Source organism: Tachypleus tridentatus, chromosome 8 (assembly GCF_004210375.1).
Source record: "Tachypleus tridentatus isolate NWPU-2018 chromosome 8, ASM421037v1, whole genome shotgun sequence".
In the NCBI taxonomy this organism is placed as follows: domain Eukaryota; kingdom Metazoa; phylum Arthropoda; class Merostomata; order Xiphosura; family Limulidae; genus Tachypleus; species Tachypleus tridentatus.
The window spans coordinates 49,928,354-49,944,240 of NC_134832.1; the positions used below are offsets into that span (position 1 = coordinate 49,928,354).

Below are 15,887 nucleotides of genomic sequence, written 5' to 3' on the forward strand. Positions count from 1 at the left end.
AGTGTCGTAATATTCATAACTGTTGACAAGAAATGGTTCAGTAATGTCATAATATTCATAACTATTGACAAGAAATGGTTCAGTAATGTCATAATATTCATAACTATTGACAAGAAATGGTTCAGTAGTGTCATAATATTCATAACTATTGACAAGAAATGGTTCAGTAGTATCGTAATATTCATAACTATTGACAAGAAATGGTTCAGTAGTGTCGTAATATTCATAACTATTGACAAGAAATGGTTCAGTAGTGTCATAATATTCATAACTATTGACAAGAAATGTTCAGTAGTGTCATAATATTCATAACTATTGACAAGAAATGGTTCAGTAGTGTCGTAATGTTCATAACTATTGACAAGAAATGGTTCAGTAGTGTCGTAATATTCATAACTATTGACAAGAAATGGTTCAGTAGTGTCGTAATATTCATAACTATTGACAAGAAATGGTTCAGTAGTGTCGTAATATTCATAACTATTGACAAGAAATGGTTCAGTAGTGTCGTAATATTCATAACTATTGACAAGAAATGGTTCAGTAGTGTCGTAATATTCATAACTATTGACAAGAAATGGTTCAGTAGTGTCGTAATATTCATAACTATTGACAAGAAATGGTTCAGTAGTGTCGTAATATTCATAACTATTGACAAGAAATGGTTCAGTAGTGTCATAATATTCATAACTATTGACAAGAAATGGTTCAGTAGTGTCGTAATATTCATAACTATTGACAAGAAATGGTTCAGTAGTGTCGTAATATTCATAACTATTGACAAGAAATGGTTCAGTAGTGTCGTAATATTCATAACTATTGACAAGAAATGGTTCAGTAGTGTCGTAATGTTCATAACTATTGACAAGAAATGGTTCAGTAGTGTCGTAATGTTCATAACTATTGACAAGAAATGGTTCAGTAGTGTCGTAATGTTCATAACTATTGACAAGAAATGGTTCAGTAGTGTCGTAATGTTCATAACTATTGACAAGAAATGGTTCAGTAGTGTCGTAATGTTCATAACTATTGACAAGAAATGGTTCAGTAGTGTCGTAATATTCATAACTATTGACAAGAAATGGTTCAGTAGTGTCGTAATATTCATAACTATTGACAAGAAATGGTTCAGTAGTGTCGTAATATTCATAACTATTCACAAGAAATGTTTCAGTAGTGTCGTAATATTCATAACTATTGACAAGAAATAATTCAGTAGTGTCGTAATATTCATAACTATTGACAAGAAATGGTTCAGTAGTGTCATAATATTCATAACTATTGACAAGAAATGTTTCAGTAGTGTCGTAATATTCATAACTATTGACAAGAAATGTTTCAGTAGTGTCGTAATATTCATAACTATTGACAAGAAATGGTTCAGTAGTGTCATAATATTCATAACTATTGACAAGAAATTGTTCTGCTAACTTAATCAGTAAGTAACTATTCATATTAAGACATTTCCTAGGACAAACCTTCCACGTCCTCTCATGATTTAAATTGCTGTTACGCTCTAAAAAAGTCCACATTTGATTGATCATATGGTCTCCACTCACCAATGATTGAAATAAAAACAATCTTAACATTGTTGAAGTTAAAATGTTCTGAGTGAGAACAATATTAATAACATAGAAGATAACAATTCAGTGAATAAAAACAATATTAACCTTGTAGAAAACAACAATGTCCTGAATGAGGAAAATCTTAACATTGTAGAAGATAAACATTATAAGTAGGAACAATATTAATAATGGAGAAGCCAACAGTTCTCTGAGTGAGGACAGTTTTAGCCTTATAGAGGATAACAAAGCCTTGAGCAAAAATGATATTAGCATTGCAAAAACTAACAGTGTTCTGAGTGAGTGAAATATTAACATTGTAGAAGATAGCATTGTTCTGTTTTTAAAATAGTATTAACTTTGAAAGAGTCAGTTTTGTTTTTATTTAAGACAACTTTTAATTTGTTACTTGTGACAGGTATGACATATATATGATTTCCTATATGCTACAAAAATTATAAAGTTTTATAAACAGTGGCCTAGGGTTTTGAACTAGGTAGGACTTATTTCTTATGATAAACATGTTCTGAAATGTAATATAAACCTCTATAACAGCCATTACGTGTCAAGTCATTTCAAACTTGATTTCTCAAAATAGAAGGAGTCATAAAAGCCAAAATGTATTTGTCCAGATACAATAGTTCGATTACTGTCTGCCCATTATGATTTTATTGATGGGATGAAAAGGGATCATGGTTGTAGTGAAACCTTGTAAGTGTAGTAAGTGTTGGTATAATAAGTCTAAAATAAAGACATAGTGAGGGATCACATAACTTAAGAGTGAAGTGCATAACATTTATCAATTTAATATTGATTCAATATTAAACTTTTTATTTTAAATTGTTTCTGAATTAAGCTATTTTCTACCACAATATGTTAATAAAAAAAAACAACTTTAATCAAAAGAGACTGTAAGTTAAGAAATCGACAAATACTTTTCCAGTATTGTTGTTTATATATTTCTTTCTACACTTTCAATACATAGATTAACAACAATATTAGGTTATACTTTCATTGTAAGTAACATGACACAAAAACCATTGATTGTTGGAACATAGTGTTAACAAAAATGCACTGGCTTTTCTATACTGTTATTCTAATTGATTTTTATCAATAATTATTCTATGAATACTCTACAGATTCTTCTGTAAATGATCTTATTTTCGATTGGCTCACAATGTTTGACTGCCTCAACTCTACTATTCTGCCTTTCTATTGGTCAAGTTTGAGTTTGCATAATTTATTTAATTCACTTATCTATAAAATGTGAGATTAGGGTATATACTCTGGGGTGGACAGTACTTGTTCTGTCATTTTTTTAATGGTATGTATACTAGTAAGATATAAAAATTAAATTACTACTTTAACATGTAAAATATGAAGTCTTGATTTACGTGAAAAATGGTGATTTTAAATCCAAACTTGCCTCATGTAAGAACATCCTTCAGACTTCATGTTTGCTAATGAAATATTGGCACGAATAGCAGGGCTTGAGCTGATTCGGAAGAGAAGGTAATCGTACATGTCCTGCTCCAAGTTATGATTTACCTTTACTCTGTCTAATGAGATAAAGTGGAAAGCCAGTGAACTGACGATTTCCTGGAATGCTGTTCGTACAGTTACTATCACCTGTGAAAGAAGTTAAATCCTATAATACAGTTATTATATATATATATATACATCTGTATTTACAAGAATATTAAGTGTCATAGTGATAACAATGAATCTTAAGTTTGAGTAGATTTATTGTTCTAACCATTAGAACCTCTAACAAAACTTTCACATTATTAACTAGATTAATAACTTCTCTTTAAACCAACACTCTAAACACTGTATTATTCCTTTCTTAACGTTAGAGAGTTGTAATACCTCATTAAAGTGGAAAAAAGAGAAAAATAAAAAACAACAACAAAAACTACAATTAAGAAAAAACACAAAAAGCCTTGTTCAAACAAAAGTTATATTACACTGGACTCTGCTTTTTACATTTAGAACTAATAATGTATGTACAAGAAATACATGCAAAGTTTATACTATTATTAACAGCACTCTGCAACCTGTATTTTTCATAGTAAACTATAATTGATAGTGGAACCCAAGTGTTTCTTGAATCTACTAATACACTTTAGTTTCTCTCAGGCAGTTGAACTGAAGCTGTGCCAATTGTTTTACAGTTTCTTTTGTCAGTGGAGCTTTCTTCCATAAAAAATAAAAACAACTGTACATTTTATGAGCACTTAATGCCAGTACAGTCGTTATCCAGAACCTGTAAATAAACTGGTGTACATGTGCATTCAACCGAGTAGCTGGAAGTAGCCTTGACATTGAACCTGTAGCACTTTGTCTGGATTCCTTTTTACCTGCCGGAAGTAGCCTTGACATTGAACCTGTAGCACTTTGTCTGGATTCCTTTTTACCTGCTGGAAGTAGCCTTGACATTGAACCTGTAGCACTTTGTCTGGATTCCTTTTTACCTGCTGGAAGTAGCCTTGACATTGAACCTGTAGCACTTTGTCTGGATTCCTTTTTACCTGCTGGAAGTAGCCTTGACATTGAACCTGTAGCACTTTGTCTGGATTCCTTTTTACCTGCTGGAAGTAGCCTTGATATTGAACCTGTAGCACTTTGTCTGGATTCCTTTTTACCTGCTGGAAGTAGCCTTGACATTGAACCTGTAGCACTTTGTCTTGATTCCTTTTTACCCTTCTCTCACATGCATGTACATATAAAACTTTGCAGGTTTTCCAAATGAAATTAATATTTAATTTCCATAATGTGGCAAAAGTTGAATCTATTTCCTTCAAGTTTCTTTGAAGTTACTTGAGAGAAGCTAACATTTTCTCAGAAGTTATTGGTTCAAAACTCTTACTGATATCAGCAGTTAGAAATACAACTGTGCTACTTGCATGTAAATTACACAATTGTACCACTAGTCTGACTTTGTAACCATTACATAATTGTACCACTAGTCTGACTTTGTAACCATTATTAATCTAACGCTAAAGTAGAATGGTACTATAAGTTATTTAAGAATTCCTATAATGAGAATACTATTAATTTATCTTCCTAGCCATAAAGAAAAAGTTAAAGTTTATGCTTTGCAATCATACTATTTAATGAAAAGATGAACAACAACACAAAGCTTTGGTTTGACTAATTGAAATTACAAACCTTGAGCCATGGTGGGAACTGTGGAATATGTCTTGTCAAGAAAGAAGCAATAGTGTCTCCATAATCAGGCCTGTGAAACTCTGCTTCGTTTAAACCATCTAATACAACAAGACATGACGTATTTGCTATCCTTCCAAGTTTTCTGAGTGAGTGTAGGGGTTCAAGAATTCCTTTAATGAAAGCGGTACTGGGGTCTGCTATACAGGACGACATTGCTAGTAAGTCTTGAAACCTAAGTTGCACAATACAGTTTATGATGTTGCAAGTTAATTCAAGTGTTTTAAACATTTTTGTGTGTAAATGACTAGGAATACATTATTCACTTTTGCTTTGTACACAACGGCACTAACCAGATAGTAAAGAAACGAACGGAACAAACGAAAACACCTTTAGTAACTTCAGTAATTATAAATAATTATTATACATACACAAGCAAGTTTTGCAGTTCAATCCATTGTATCTGACAAACAGTAGAGCACAGGAAGATAAAATTTCAGAGGTATGTTAAAGGTATACAGATGCAAGTGCCACAATTGTTACAAATTACCAACTCAGGTGCCATTGTGATTTCCTTAGCACACTTCCCGCAAGTGTAAGGGTCAACCACAGAACAAGTGTGTAGAGAGATGAACTGAGACTACCGCGGGGGATAATATGCACAGAGGGCCATCTTCTTTTGTTGCTGTGCACAAGTTCATAAAAAAATTGGGGATACAGACTGTGACATGCCATGTACAGGCAGAACACTGGCATCTTAACTGTCATTAAGCAGTAGTGGAATAAATCAGTACAGATGCACATTATTCCATCAGATGTCTGTATCTGCAAACTTCAGCTGTTTGTAAGGCACTTTGGACAATTTTGTGAATCTTTCCTTGGAAGCTGTATCATGTTCAAGCACTGAAGATGGTGCACTTGACCTGATGTGTTGGTTTTGCACTGCAGTTTTTAGCAAGACTTGAAATCAATAACCACTGGTCTGGCAATATCTTATTGACAGAAGAAACACAACTGACCCTTTCTGGAAATGTCAACACGTACAGTTGTGTTATGTTGTTGGGAACTACGGTCTGCGGACTTACAGTGCTAGAAACGGGGTTTTGAAACCCATGGTGAGAAAAGCACAGTGGTCCATTTTGTAGTTTTTTGCTTAACTTTAAAGAAACACAGTGGTGCAACTCTTGGCAACATGTGACAACTGTGAAGTTTACAACCATACAATATTCTTAATACCCCAGTGCAATTACATTCTTCTATATTACGTAGTTTACGAAATATGAGTTGTGAAACTTTATTAACATCCTGTACAAAACAGATTTGTAATGGAAAAAACTAAGATTTCAGAGCAACTTGAAAATGTACAGTAAGAACATTTGGTAAATCCTGCTCAGATCAAAATGTTTATTAAACCCTGCTCATTCAGAATGTTTATTAAGCATTCTAGATCATGACATTAATACAACTATTTTCAGGTCAGTAAAATTATATCAACTTTAATCTAAAGATTTAATTTTTTTCTGATCAACAGACAGTACAACATAAATATCATACATCTCACCAAGAGCTAGAACAGTTTGTGTTTTTACCTTTTCTCTTTAAGAAGTAACTCTCTATATCCTACTAGCTGTGGTGACTGACAGAGTTGGGCAGCCATATTGTGTACATATTCAGGCACCAGACATGTGATGTTATTGTCAGCTTGACAAAAATGATAGGCCACCACGTGACCCCCGAGAAATCGAGCAGCCTCCTGAGTCAAGCTGAGTTGAGACTGGTAGATGGGACTGCCGTCTCCACTTGACGTAGACATTGCATCACTTCCGCTACTGGAGAGAGTATCTACAGATATATACACATTAAATATAGATTTTTATTAACATAAATCTAATGGAGCCTTAAAACCTTTCCAGTATTCATGATAATATAACCCATATTTCAACCAAAAACACATGCACATCATTTTAAATACTCAGAATCATGATGAAGGTTTATTAAATGGAAAAGATTTTTGGTTACAAAACAACTAGGTGTCACTATAATTACTTCCCAGATGAGCTAAATGATTTATTTTGTGTATTGTTCTTTATATCCACACAAAGACATATAATATACATCTGAACTAGTTGTCCATAATGTTGAGTTGATAAAATAATGTAAGACAGCTAGTTAACAAGATCCATTGCCAACTGTTTGACTACTCCAATTTAATAGCAGGATTTAACCATCATTCCTATAAATGCACCCAGAGCTCCAAAGTAGCATGATTTTGCAGCAAAGGGATGAGGACCATGGACCATCAAATTCACTGATTCACACTCTCACATCTAACCATGACCAAAGCTCTAAGAATTAGCCTATTTAATATTATAACAGCTGTACAACACTGAGTATAAACTGACTTTGATTTTATCCTGTCATGTAAGATTCATTTACTATTGCATTAGGACAAAGGGCATCTTCCAGACTGGGAGACGTATTTTGTTTGAAGATCACCAACAAATGTAGGTCACAGACACAGAATTCGTGAAGATTCATTTTAAAAAAATGAATGTTTGTGGTAATAAATTAACTTTTTTAATAAAAAAAAGTTTATTCCTTTTCAATAGAAACACAAAGACTTTGAAAAATAAGAACATATTGTTTTTATTCTTTGTTTAGAAGTTGGTTCTTGTATGAATCTTAAAATAATTACTTATTTTTATACCCCCAACCAGATGCTTAGTGGTAAGTCTGAGGGCTTATGATACTGTTTTTTTAGGCACAGTGCAGGCAGCTTATTGTGTAGCTTTCGTACTTAATGAAAAACATGTTTTGTTTTCTTTATGTATTAAATTTCAAATGTTTCTATCTACAGCTAAGACTTTTTGTTCACTTATTCTAAGAAGGAAAATGTGTTATCAAAATAATTTGTCAAAAAGAGGTTTGTGTAGAATTTTTTATGAATCTTTAACTGTTAATGTAGACATAAACTTTACAAAAATGTATTTTATCTTACTTTAAAACTTTGTCCTCATAATGTTCTGACCAGTAATACATTCATCTTTTGACCCTTCTAATTAAAACTATTACACTATCAAACAAACCTTTACTATAGCAAGAACTGTCTTCCCTTTCCATTGAAGCTATTAGACTATAGAACAAACCTTTGCTGTAGTAAGGACTGTCTTACCTTGCTATTGAAGCTATTACACTGCTAAACAAACCTTTGCTGTAGTATGAACTGTTTTTCTTCTCATTGAAGCTATTCTATTGTGAAACACACCTTTGCTATCTTAAGGACTGTCTTCCTTTGCTATTTAAGCTATTACACTGTCAAACAAGCCTTTGCTGTAGTAAGGACTGTCTTTCCTTGCTATTGAAGCTAATACACTGTCAAACAAACCTTTGCTGTAGTAACGACTGTCTTTCCTTGCTATTGAAGCTATTACACTGTCAAACAAACCTTTGCTGTATTAATGACTGTCTTTCCTTGCTATTGAAGCTATTACACTGTCAAACAAACCTTTGCTGTATTAGGGACTGTCTTCCTTTGCTATTGAAACTATTACACTGTCAAACAAACCTTTGCTGTAGTATGGGCTGTCTACCCTTCTCATTGAAGCTATTAGACTATAAAACAAACCTTTGCCGTAGTAACGACTGTCTTCCATTGCTATTGAAGCTTTTACACTGTGAAACAAACCTTTGCTATAGTAAGAACTGTCTTCCCTTCTCCTACTGAAACTGCTGTAGTCCACAAGTTGGAGAACAATACTTGTTTTCCCTGAACCTGGACCACCAGTAATGACCACTCCTTGATTGTTGTGAGTGTTGGACATCAGTTCCTGAAGAAAAAAAGGTCAACAGGTATGAAGTTCATTTCACCTTAAACCACAGATCTGGGAAGTATGTATAACAATACATGGTATTAATTAGTATAGATTAGGAAGTATGTATAACAATACATGGTATGAGTTAGTATAGACTAGGAAGTATGTATAACAATACATGGTATTAATTAGTATACACTAGAAAGTATGTATAACAATACATGGTATTAATTAGTATAGACTAGGAAGTATGTATAACAATACATGGTATGAATTAGTATAGACTAGGAAGTATGTATAACAATACATGGTATTAATTAGTATAGACTAGGAAGTATGTATAACAAAACATGGTATTAATTAGTATAGACTAGGAAGTATGTATAACAATACATGGTATTAATTAGTATAGCTAGGAAGTATGTATAACAATACATGGTATTAATTAGTATAGCTAGGAAGTATGTATAACAATACATGGTATTAATTAGTATAGACTAGGAAGTATGTATAACAATACATGGTATTAATTAGTATAGACTAGGAAGTATGTATAACAATACATGGTATTAATTAGTATAGACTAGGAAGTATGTAAAACAAAACATGGTATTAATTAGTATAGACTAGAAAGTATGTATAACAAAACATGGTATTAATTAGTATAGACTAGGAAGTATGTATAAAAATACATGGTATTAATTAGTATAGACTAGGAAGTATGTATAACACTACATGATATTAATTAGTATAGACTAGGAAGTATGTATAACAATACATTGTATTACACCCTTGTGCAAATTAATTGAAACAAATGGTCATTTTACAATATTTTCAGCATGGCGGCCGATGTTGGCTCACTGGACTCGCTGATTTCCTTTAATAGTCATTTTTTTGACACAAACGGCGTCATTAACTGTGTTTTGCAGTACGGTCAATCTATTTTTGGGATGTATAACGAAATTTTGAGGAATATTACGTCATTCGAAATTGCATTAAAATGGCAAGGAGACCAGTCAAAAAACAACTTCTTACCAACTCAATGAAGAAACAAACGGTATCAATGGGGTCTGAAATACAAGAACTGGACGCAAGAACAATGGAGGAAGGTGTTATTCAGTGACAAGACTCATTTCTTCGTACAGGGTCAAAGAAGTCTGCATGTACGCAGATGTTACAATATTTTCAGCATGGCGGCCGGTGTTGGCTCGCTGGACTCGCTGATTTCCTTTAATAGTCATTTAATAGTCAAAGAAGTCTGCATGCTCGCAGATGTTACAATATGTTCAGCATGACGGCTGGTGTTGGCTCGCTGGACTCGCTGATTTCCTCTATTAGTCATTGTTTCACACAGACGGCGTCATTAACTGTGTTTTGCAGTACGGTCAATCTATTTTTGGGATGTATAACGAAATTTTGAGGAATATTACGTCATTCGAAATTGCATTAAAAGGGCAAGGAGACCAGTCAAAAAACAAAAACAACTTCTTACCAACTCAATGAAGAAAAAACGGTATCAATGGGGTCTGAAATACAAGAACTGGACGCAAGAACAATGGAGGAAGGTGTTATTCAGTGACGAGACTCATTTCTTCGTACAGGGTCAAAGAAGCTGCATGTTCGCAGATCTTCAGGTGAGAAACTTCGAGAATCTCACATCAATCAGTTCGCAAAACATCTCTGAAGAAGATGTTTTGGGGCTTTTTCAGCTACTATGGCGTCGGAGGCTTACATATCGTAGAAGGTATGATGCGAGGACCACAGTACATCGAAGTTTTGCAGAGAAGAGTCGTTCCAGAATTGAAAAAGAGATTTCCAGATGGATCTGGCATTTTTCAGCAAGATCTGGCTCCGTGCCACACATCGAAACTTATGAAGAATTTTATGACTACAACGAGAATAAAGGTGCTGGGCTGGCCTAGAAACTCTCCGGACTTAAATCCTATTGGACATCTTTGGGCGATTTGTAAAGAAAGACTTCGGGAAACAGACTATACTACGAAAGATAAGCTAATTGAGGCCATAATTGAGGTGTGGTACCGCGATCCAAAAATTAATAAAGATTGTAGTCAACTCTTGGACTCGGTGCCAAAGCGGATTAATGATCTTCTGAAAAATAAAGGTGGTCATATCATGTATTAATTTGTGAGTAATGTTTGGATTCTCAGAAATAAAACGCAAAAAAAAAATCGAAAAATCGTAATTTTACGTCTTGTTTCAATTAATTTGCACAAGGGTGTAAATAGTATAGACGATCATGTAAGTAAACTATTTAATTATAATTTGTTATTGAACAATTTATTATTATAGTAGCATAGCATGCTTCATTGCTCAAGTGTACTGTTCTTTGTTCTACTGAATGTATTTGATAAAATATCTCTTTATCTAAAATACACTCTTTATCTAACTTAAAATTAACATCGAAGTCAAACTCTTTGACTAGTTTTAAAGTCCAACTCTGGTTTGGGTTTTACTGGCTTAGCATGTTTGGGTTTGTGAATGGGTCATGAAAAAAACAGAACCTCAAGCTTCAAAAAACTGTCGGGTTCGCTGCTGACGTAGTTTGTTAACTGCACATAGGTTCTTGTTCACTATATGTGAACAAAGTGTGAGCCACATTTGAGAGATGTGGTTCGTTCTGTATCTGCTTGTGATTATTTTCACACTTTGAAAACAGAATAACATTCAAACACTTTTAACAAATTGAAAATAGACACAAAAAAAATTCTGTCAGTAATCAAATTGAACATAAATGAACAAATATTTTGTCAGCGATAATAAGTAAAAATATAAAATCTGAACCTTTGGCGAAAATATATCACAATAAATTATGAAAAAAGGCTTAATCAAGTGATTATTTCATCAAAGACTAAATGGTGATTTTCAGTTTTTTTCCTTCTGTTATCTTACTTTTTTTTTCTTAAATATACTTCGTTATTGATCGGACGTAAATAAGAAGATACATACTTGTTCAATCTCTCTGTATAACCATTGCCTGCCATAAAATAACGGTTCTGTTTCTGTTTGAGGAACTTCAAAGAACATGGGTTTTAAACTGACAGGAATCATTGTGTAGGCTTGACTGTACCCTAAAACACAATGTTGAAACTGGCCTTAGGTTTGTTTTTAAGCCTCGAAACATAGAAATGAAACTAGTCATAGAAACGTTTTTCAATTTTGAAACAAAGCTGAAACTAGTCGTAGTCATGTTCTGAAACTCACCAAATTTCGATAAAAATACATTAAAATAATTATAAAAAGTAATTAGCAGTAACTATATTTAGGAAATAATTTGCTTGTTGTTATTCGATGATTTATCTGATCGACGTCGATCACCGGTATTAAAATCCAGGTTTTAACATTACAAGTCATCAAATTTATTGCTGAGTCACCAAACAGGGATTGGGGAGGCGTTTTTGAAACAAGCTTATCAGCTAAGCCTTTTCCTGTAATGTTGCATTGTAATTAATTTGTAAAGAAATTAAGATATAACCAAACATCCCATATTTACGTTTTCTTTAGCATGGGTAAAGTTATTGTGCATTGAGCATATATAAAAACAAAATATTTTGTTATTTTCAAATTATTTCATCGCTTGTCGTAAATTAAAAATAAAGCATTCTTCTAATGTTCATACCTCTACTATCTGCTGCGAATGACGTTCTTATACGTCTGTCAGATCGACGTATGAAAGCTGACCTTTTCCAAACTGGACTAGATTCTTTCATCCCTAAAATAAATCATCAGTTAAGTTTATGTTCACGTAATCCACATTGTGAGTTTTTCAAAACTAACACACTTATAAAATATATTGGGTTTGGTTTCTTTCGAATTTCGCGCAAAGCTACACGATGGCTATATGCGCTAGCCGTCCCTATAGGGGGAAGGCAGCTAGTCATCACCACCCACCGCCAACTCTGAGCTATTCTTTTACCACCGAATACTGGGATTAACTGTTACATTTAATAAGGTCCCACGGCTGAAAGGGCGAGCATGTTTGGTGGGACGGGGATTCGAACTCGTGACCCTCAGACTACGAGTCGAGTGCCTTAACCACCTGAACCATGCCGGACCAAATATATTCGGAATTCCCTTATATAGAAAAAACATCTAGTAAAACCTACCTGATGGTGTTGGACAGTTCCTGAATATAAAACCTAAAATCAAATATCACACATACTGCATTTCCTTAAGGTAATGTTATATATTTCTAGAAGCTTAAAAGGAAACTACCACGAAATAGTAAAACATTAATTCATTGAAAATTAAAGGAAAATAGGAAAATAAAATTTGAATTTTATGAACATGTAATATTTGGTGCATTTAAAATACGCTTTGAAATTAATAACTTTTCGTGATAGTTAACAACGGGAGAGAAGAATTATTCATACAGACTAATGATAAAATTGAATAAAATCCCTTATATTATTTAATACAGTCACATATTAAAGGTAAATACATGTAGATTTGAGGAAGAAAAGTAAAACCTCACTTTCACTAAGCTGCCGTCGAAAGTTCGTCGCTAGGGGGCTGAGAGACCAGCTTGGGCAAGAGGTCAGGTACGCTGCAACTTTCTCACAACTCAACTCACGCTTTGCTTGTAAGTTATCTATTCCCGCATCATTTACAACTGATGAATCTATAGTGATAAAGAAAAGTAAAAGACAAATTAGGTCAACATATGAATATATAAGTTATTGAAGAATTTTCTTGAACAATTAGGACTTGTTAGGCACGTTCCTGAAGAACTATGACTTGTTCAGACTCGTTCCTAAAGAATGAGGCCTAATGTGGCATATATCTGAAAAATTAGGACTAGTTGAGGCACATCCTGAAGAACTGGAACTTATTGAAATATGTTTCTCGTACTTCTTGAAATTGCGTTACACAACATTTTCAGACATATTGGAAACATTCTTCAACTCGTAAATTGGAAACACTTTACACCTACAGAACAAAGAAGTATCAGTCCACCAGATATGTCAGTCACGTACCGCTTAAAACTATAATACATCTGTTTGTCTGTCTGTATATTACGTATGCCACTCTCCCACTTTAAAACTGGTGTAACAGGTATGCTTTAGTGTTTAGTCCTATATTAATATTTTAACTTAAAACTGGTGTAACTTGCATGCTTTGTGTTTGGTTCTATATTAGTATTTTAACTTAAAACTGGTATAACATGCATGCTATAGTGTTCAGTCCTGTATTTTTTTCAAGTTAAAACAGGTGTAACATGCAAGCTTTAGTGTTTAGTCCTATATTAGTATTTTAACTTAAAACCGGAGTAATATGTATGCTATAGTGTTTAGTCCTATATTAATATTTTAACTTAAAACTGGAGTAATATGTGTGCTATAGTGTTTAATCCTATATTAATATTTTCATGTTGAATCTGGTGCGATATCCAATACATATAATAGATTAGGTGTTTGAATTTCAAAGAAATGTACTTTGTTAGATTTTTTTATATGACCTTAAAGAATCTGACGTTTGTAAGATTTATGGTTGAAAATGGGAAGAGCATTTGTTCCACACCTGGTGAATTTTTCTGAGGATACTAGAAACTTACGAAAAAAAAAATCTTCCAAGCCACACGCGAGTATGTTAGACACACTTGATACCCACTAGTGTAACAGAAACTTACAACATTTTCAAAACATGTAAAACAGAAAAAGAGAGACCTCGAACAAGCTTTAAATCAATGCTTCGTGAGACCCCCTTGTGAAGGTCATGATATTAAGATACGAATTTCTCCCCGTGGAAGGGAGTCCCACGTTATGTGAGTCACTCATGAAACAGCCCATATCAGAAACCAATTAACGTATAACAAACGAAAACTGTTATATAGAAACAGTTTGTTTGTTTACTAGACCGAGATTTAATGCTATTTAAAGAGGTTAGATCCCCGTGGATGATCTACTCGGATGAAAAACCTATCCAGCTACGTAAAAACTTGTCATATAATGTGTACGTCTCTGATAGCCAGATGAATCACGAGCCACTGAAATATTTGTCCATACCTAATCACCACCACCCCCTTACGTCGTAAATAATACAACCATACCATAAATGGTGCTTGCAGGTGAGTTGCTATAAGATGCTTGAGATTACCTGTTAAAATCTTGTATCTATGTCAACTAGAAAATGCGACACAGACAGAGAGCCAGGACTCCAAATTTTGATTTAGAATAAAGGAAAACTTAAGTACTGCTAGAGAAGTGTTGATTCATAAAGTGCTCTCAAAAACTTTTGTTTGTAGTTTAGCACAAACACAATATGCTGTACCCATTGTGGGTATCGAAAACCGGTTTTTAGCGATTTCGAGGATATAAAACCTACACAAAACTTCATTATAATCACCAAAAACCTTACTAACATTTCAAAACAACAATATAATCACCCAGGTGGACCTTGAAAACAAACCACTCTTCTTCCTGAGCTTGGAAACAAGTCACTGTTTCTCCTATCAAATATTTATAACATTACGGGAAACAGTCAAGACTTAATGATGAAAAAATAATAGTGTAATTAAAACAATTAGCAGCAAAAGTTACATATATTATCTCAACTGAAAAACAAGATAATCAGAACAATAACATCGAAAGGTTGTATGTGTTATATCACATAAAAAAATAACACAATTAGTATAGAGAATTTATATACGTTATCTTAGATAAGAAATAACATAATTAGTATCGAAAGGTTGTATATGTTATATCACATAAAAAATAACACAATTAGTATAGAGAGTTTATATACGTTATCTTAGATAAGAAATAACATAATTAGTATCGAAAGGTTGTATATGTTATATCACATAAAAAATAATGTACCCATGGCAACGTAAAACCTGTAGAGCATAGACAGAAATAAAAATAAAACATCGTACATTGAACTGTAGGAACACAAGTACCCATGACGTTAGGTAATGTTATTTAATACAACATTTGTGGGTGTGTAGTGTATTCACGAAATTGTAACATCTCGATTTAATACATACACTGTGGGTACATAATAATATCATGATAGTATTTTTTATTTCATTCAAAAATTGTTTGTACATAATGTGTCCATTGTAATAAAACGTATACACACTCTGTTATATTTGATAAGTAAGAAGGTAATGTGACGTCACTGATTACGTAAACAGTTAATGTTAGTCTGTTTGTTAGCTGTTTTATTAACAATCAACAGTTTTCTTCTCTTACAAGCCAAGCACAAAAAATCTACACAGTGGTTCAGTCTGGGTCAGAGGAAAAAATATATTAAAACGAAACTTTAATTTCTAGCATTTAAATGTTCTCGATAAAGTGTGTTGTTCTTTTTCGACAAGCAAAGCCAC

General features: G+C 33.2%; 1 protein-coding gene across 4 annotated transcripts in view; it reads right to left on the reverse strand.

Moving 5' to 3' along the window:
* LOC143222375 (protein TANC2-like) overlaps window positions 1-15,887 on the reverse strand; it is a 134,853-nt gene that overhangs the window by 86,887 nt on the left and 32,079 nt on the right. For all 4 annotated transcript variants that reach the window (XM_076448829.1, XM_076448827.1, XM_076448828.1 and 1 more), the window contains 7 exons: window positions 13,035-13,181; window positions 12,180-12,272; window positions 11,510-11,631; window positions 8,416-8,557; window positions 6,320-6,572; window positions 4,734-4,965; window positions 2,989-3,191 (listed from right to left, as the gene is read on the reverse strand). In XM_076448829.1, coding sequence (XP_076304944.1) covers window positions 2,989-3,191; window positions 4,734-4,965; window positions 6,320-6,572; window positions 8,416-8,557; window positions 11,510-11,631; window positions 12,180-12,272; window positions 13,035-13,181 — 1,192 coding nt within the window. The remainder of the gene's footprint in view (window positions 1-2,988; window positions 3,192-4,733; window positions 4,966-6,319; window positions 6,573-8,415; window positions 8,558-11,509; window positions 11,632-12,179; window positions 12,273-13,034; window positions 13,182-15,887) is intronic.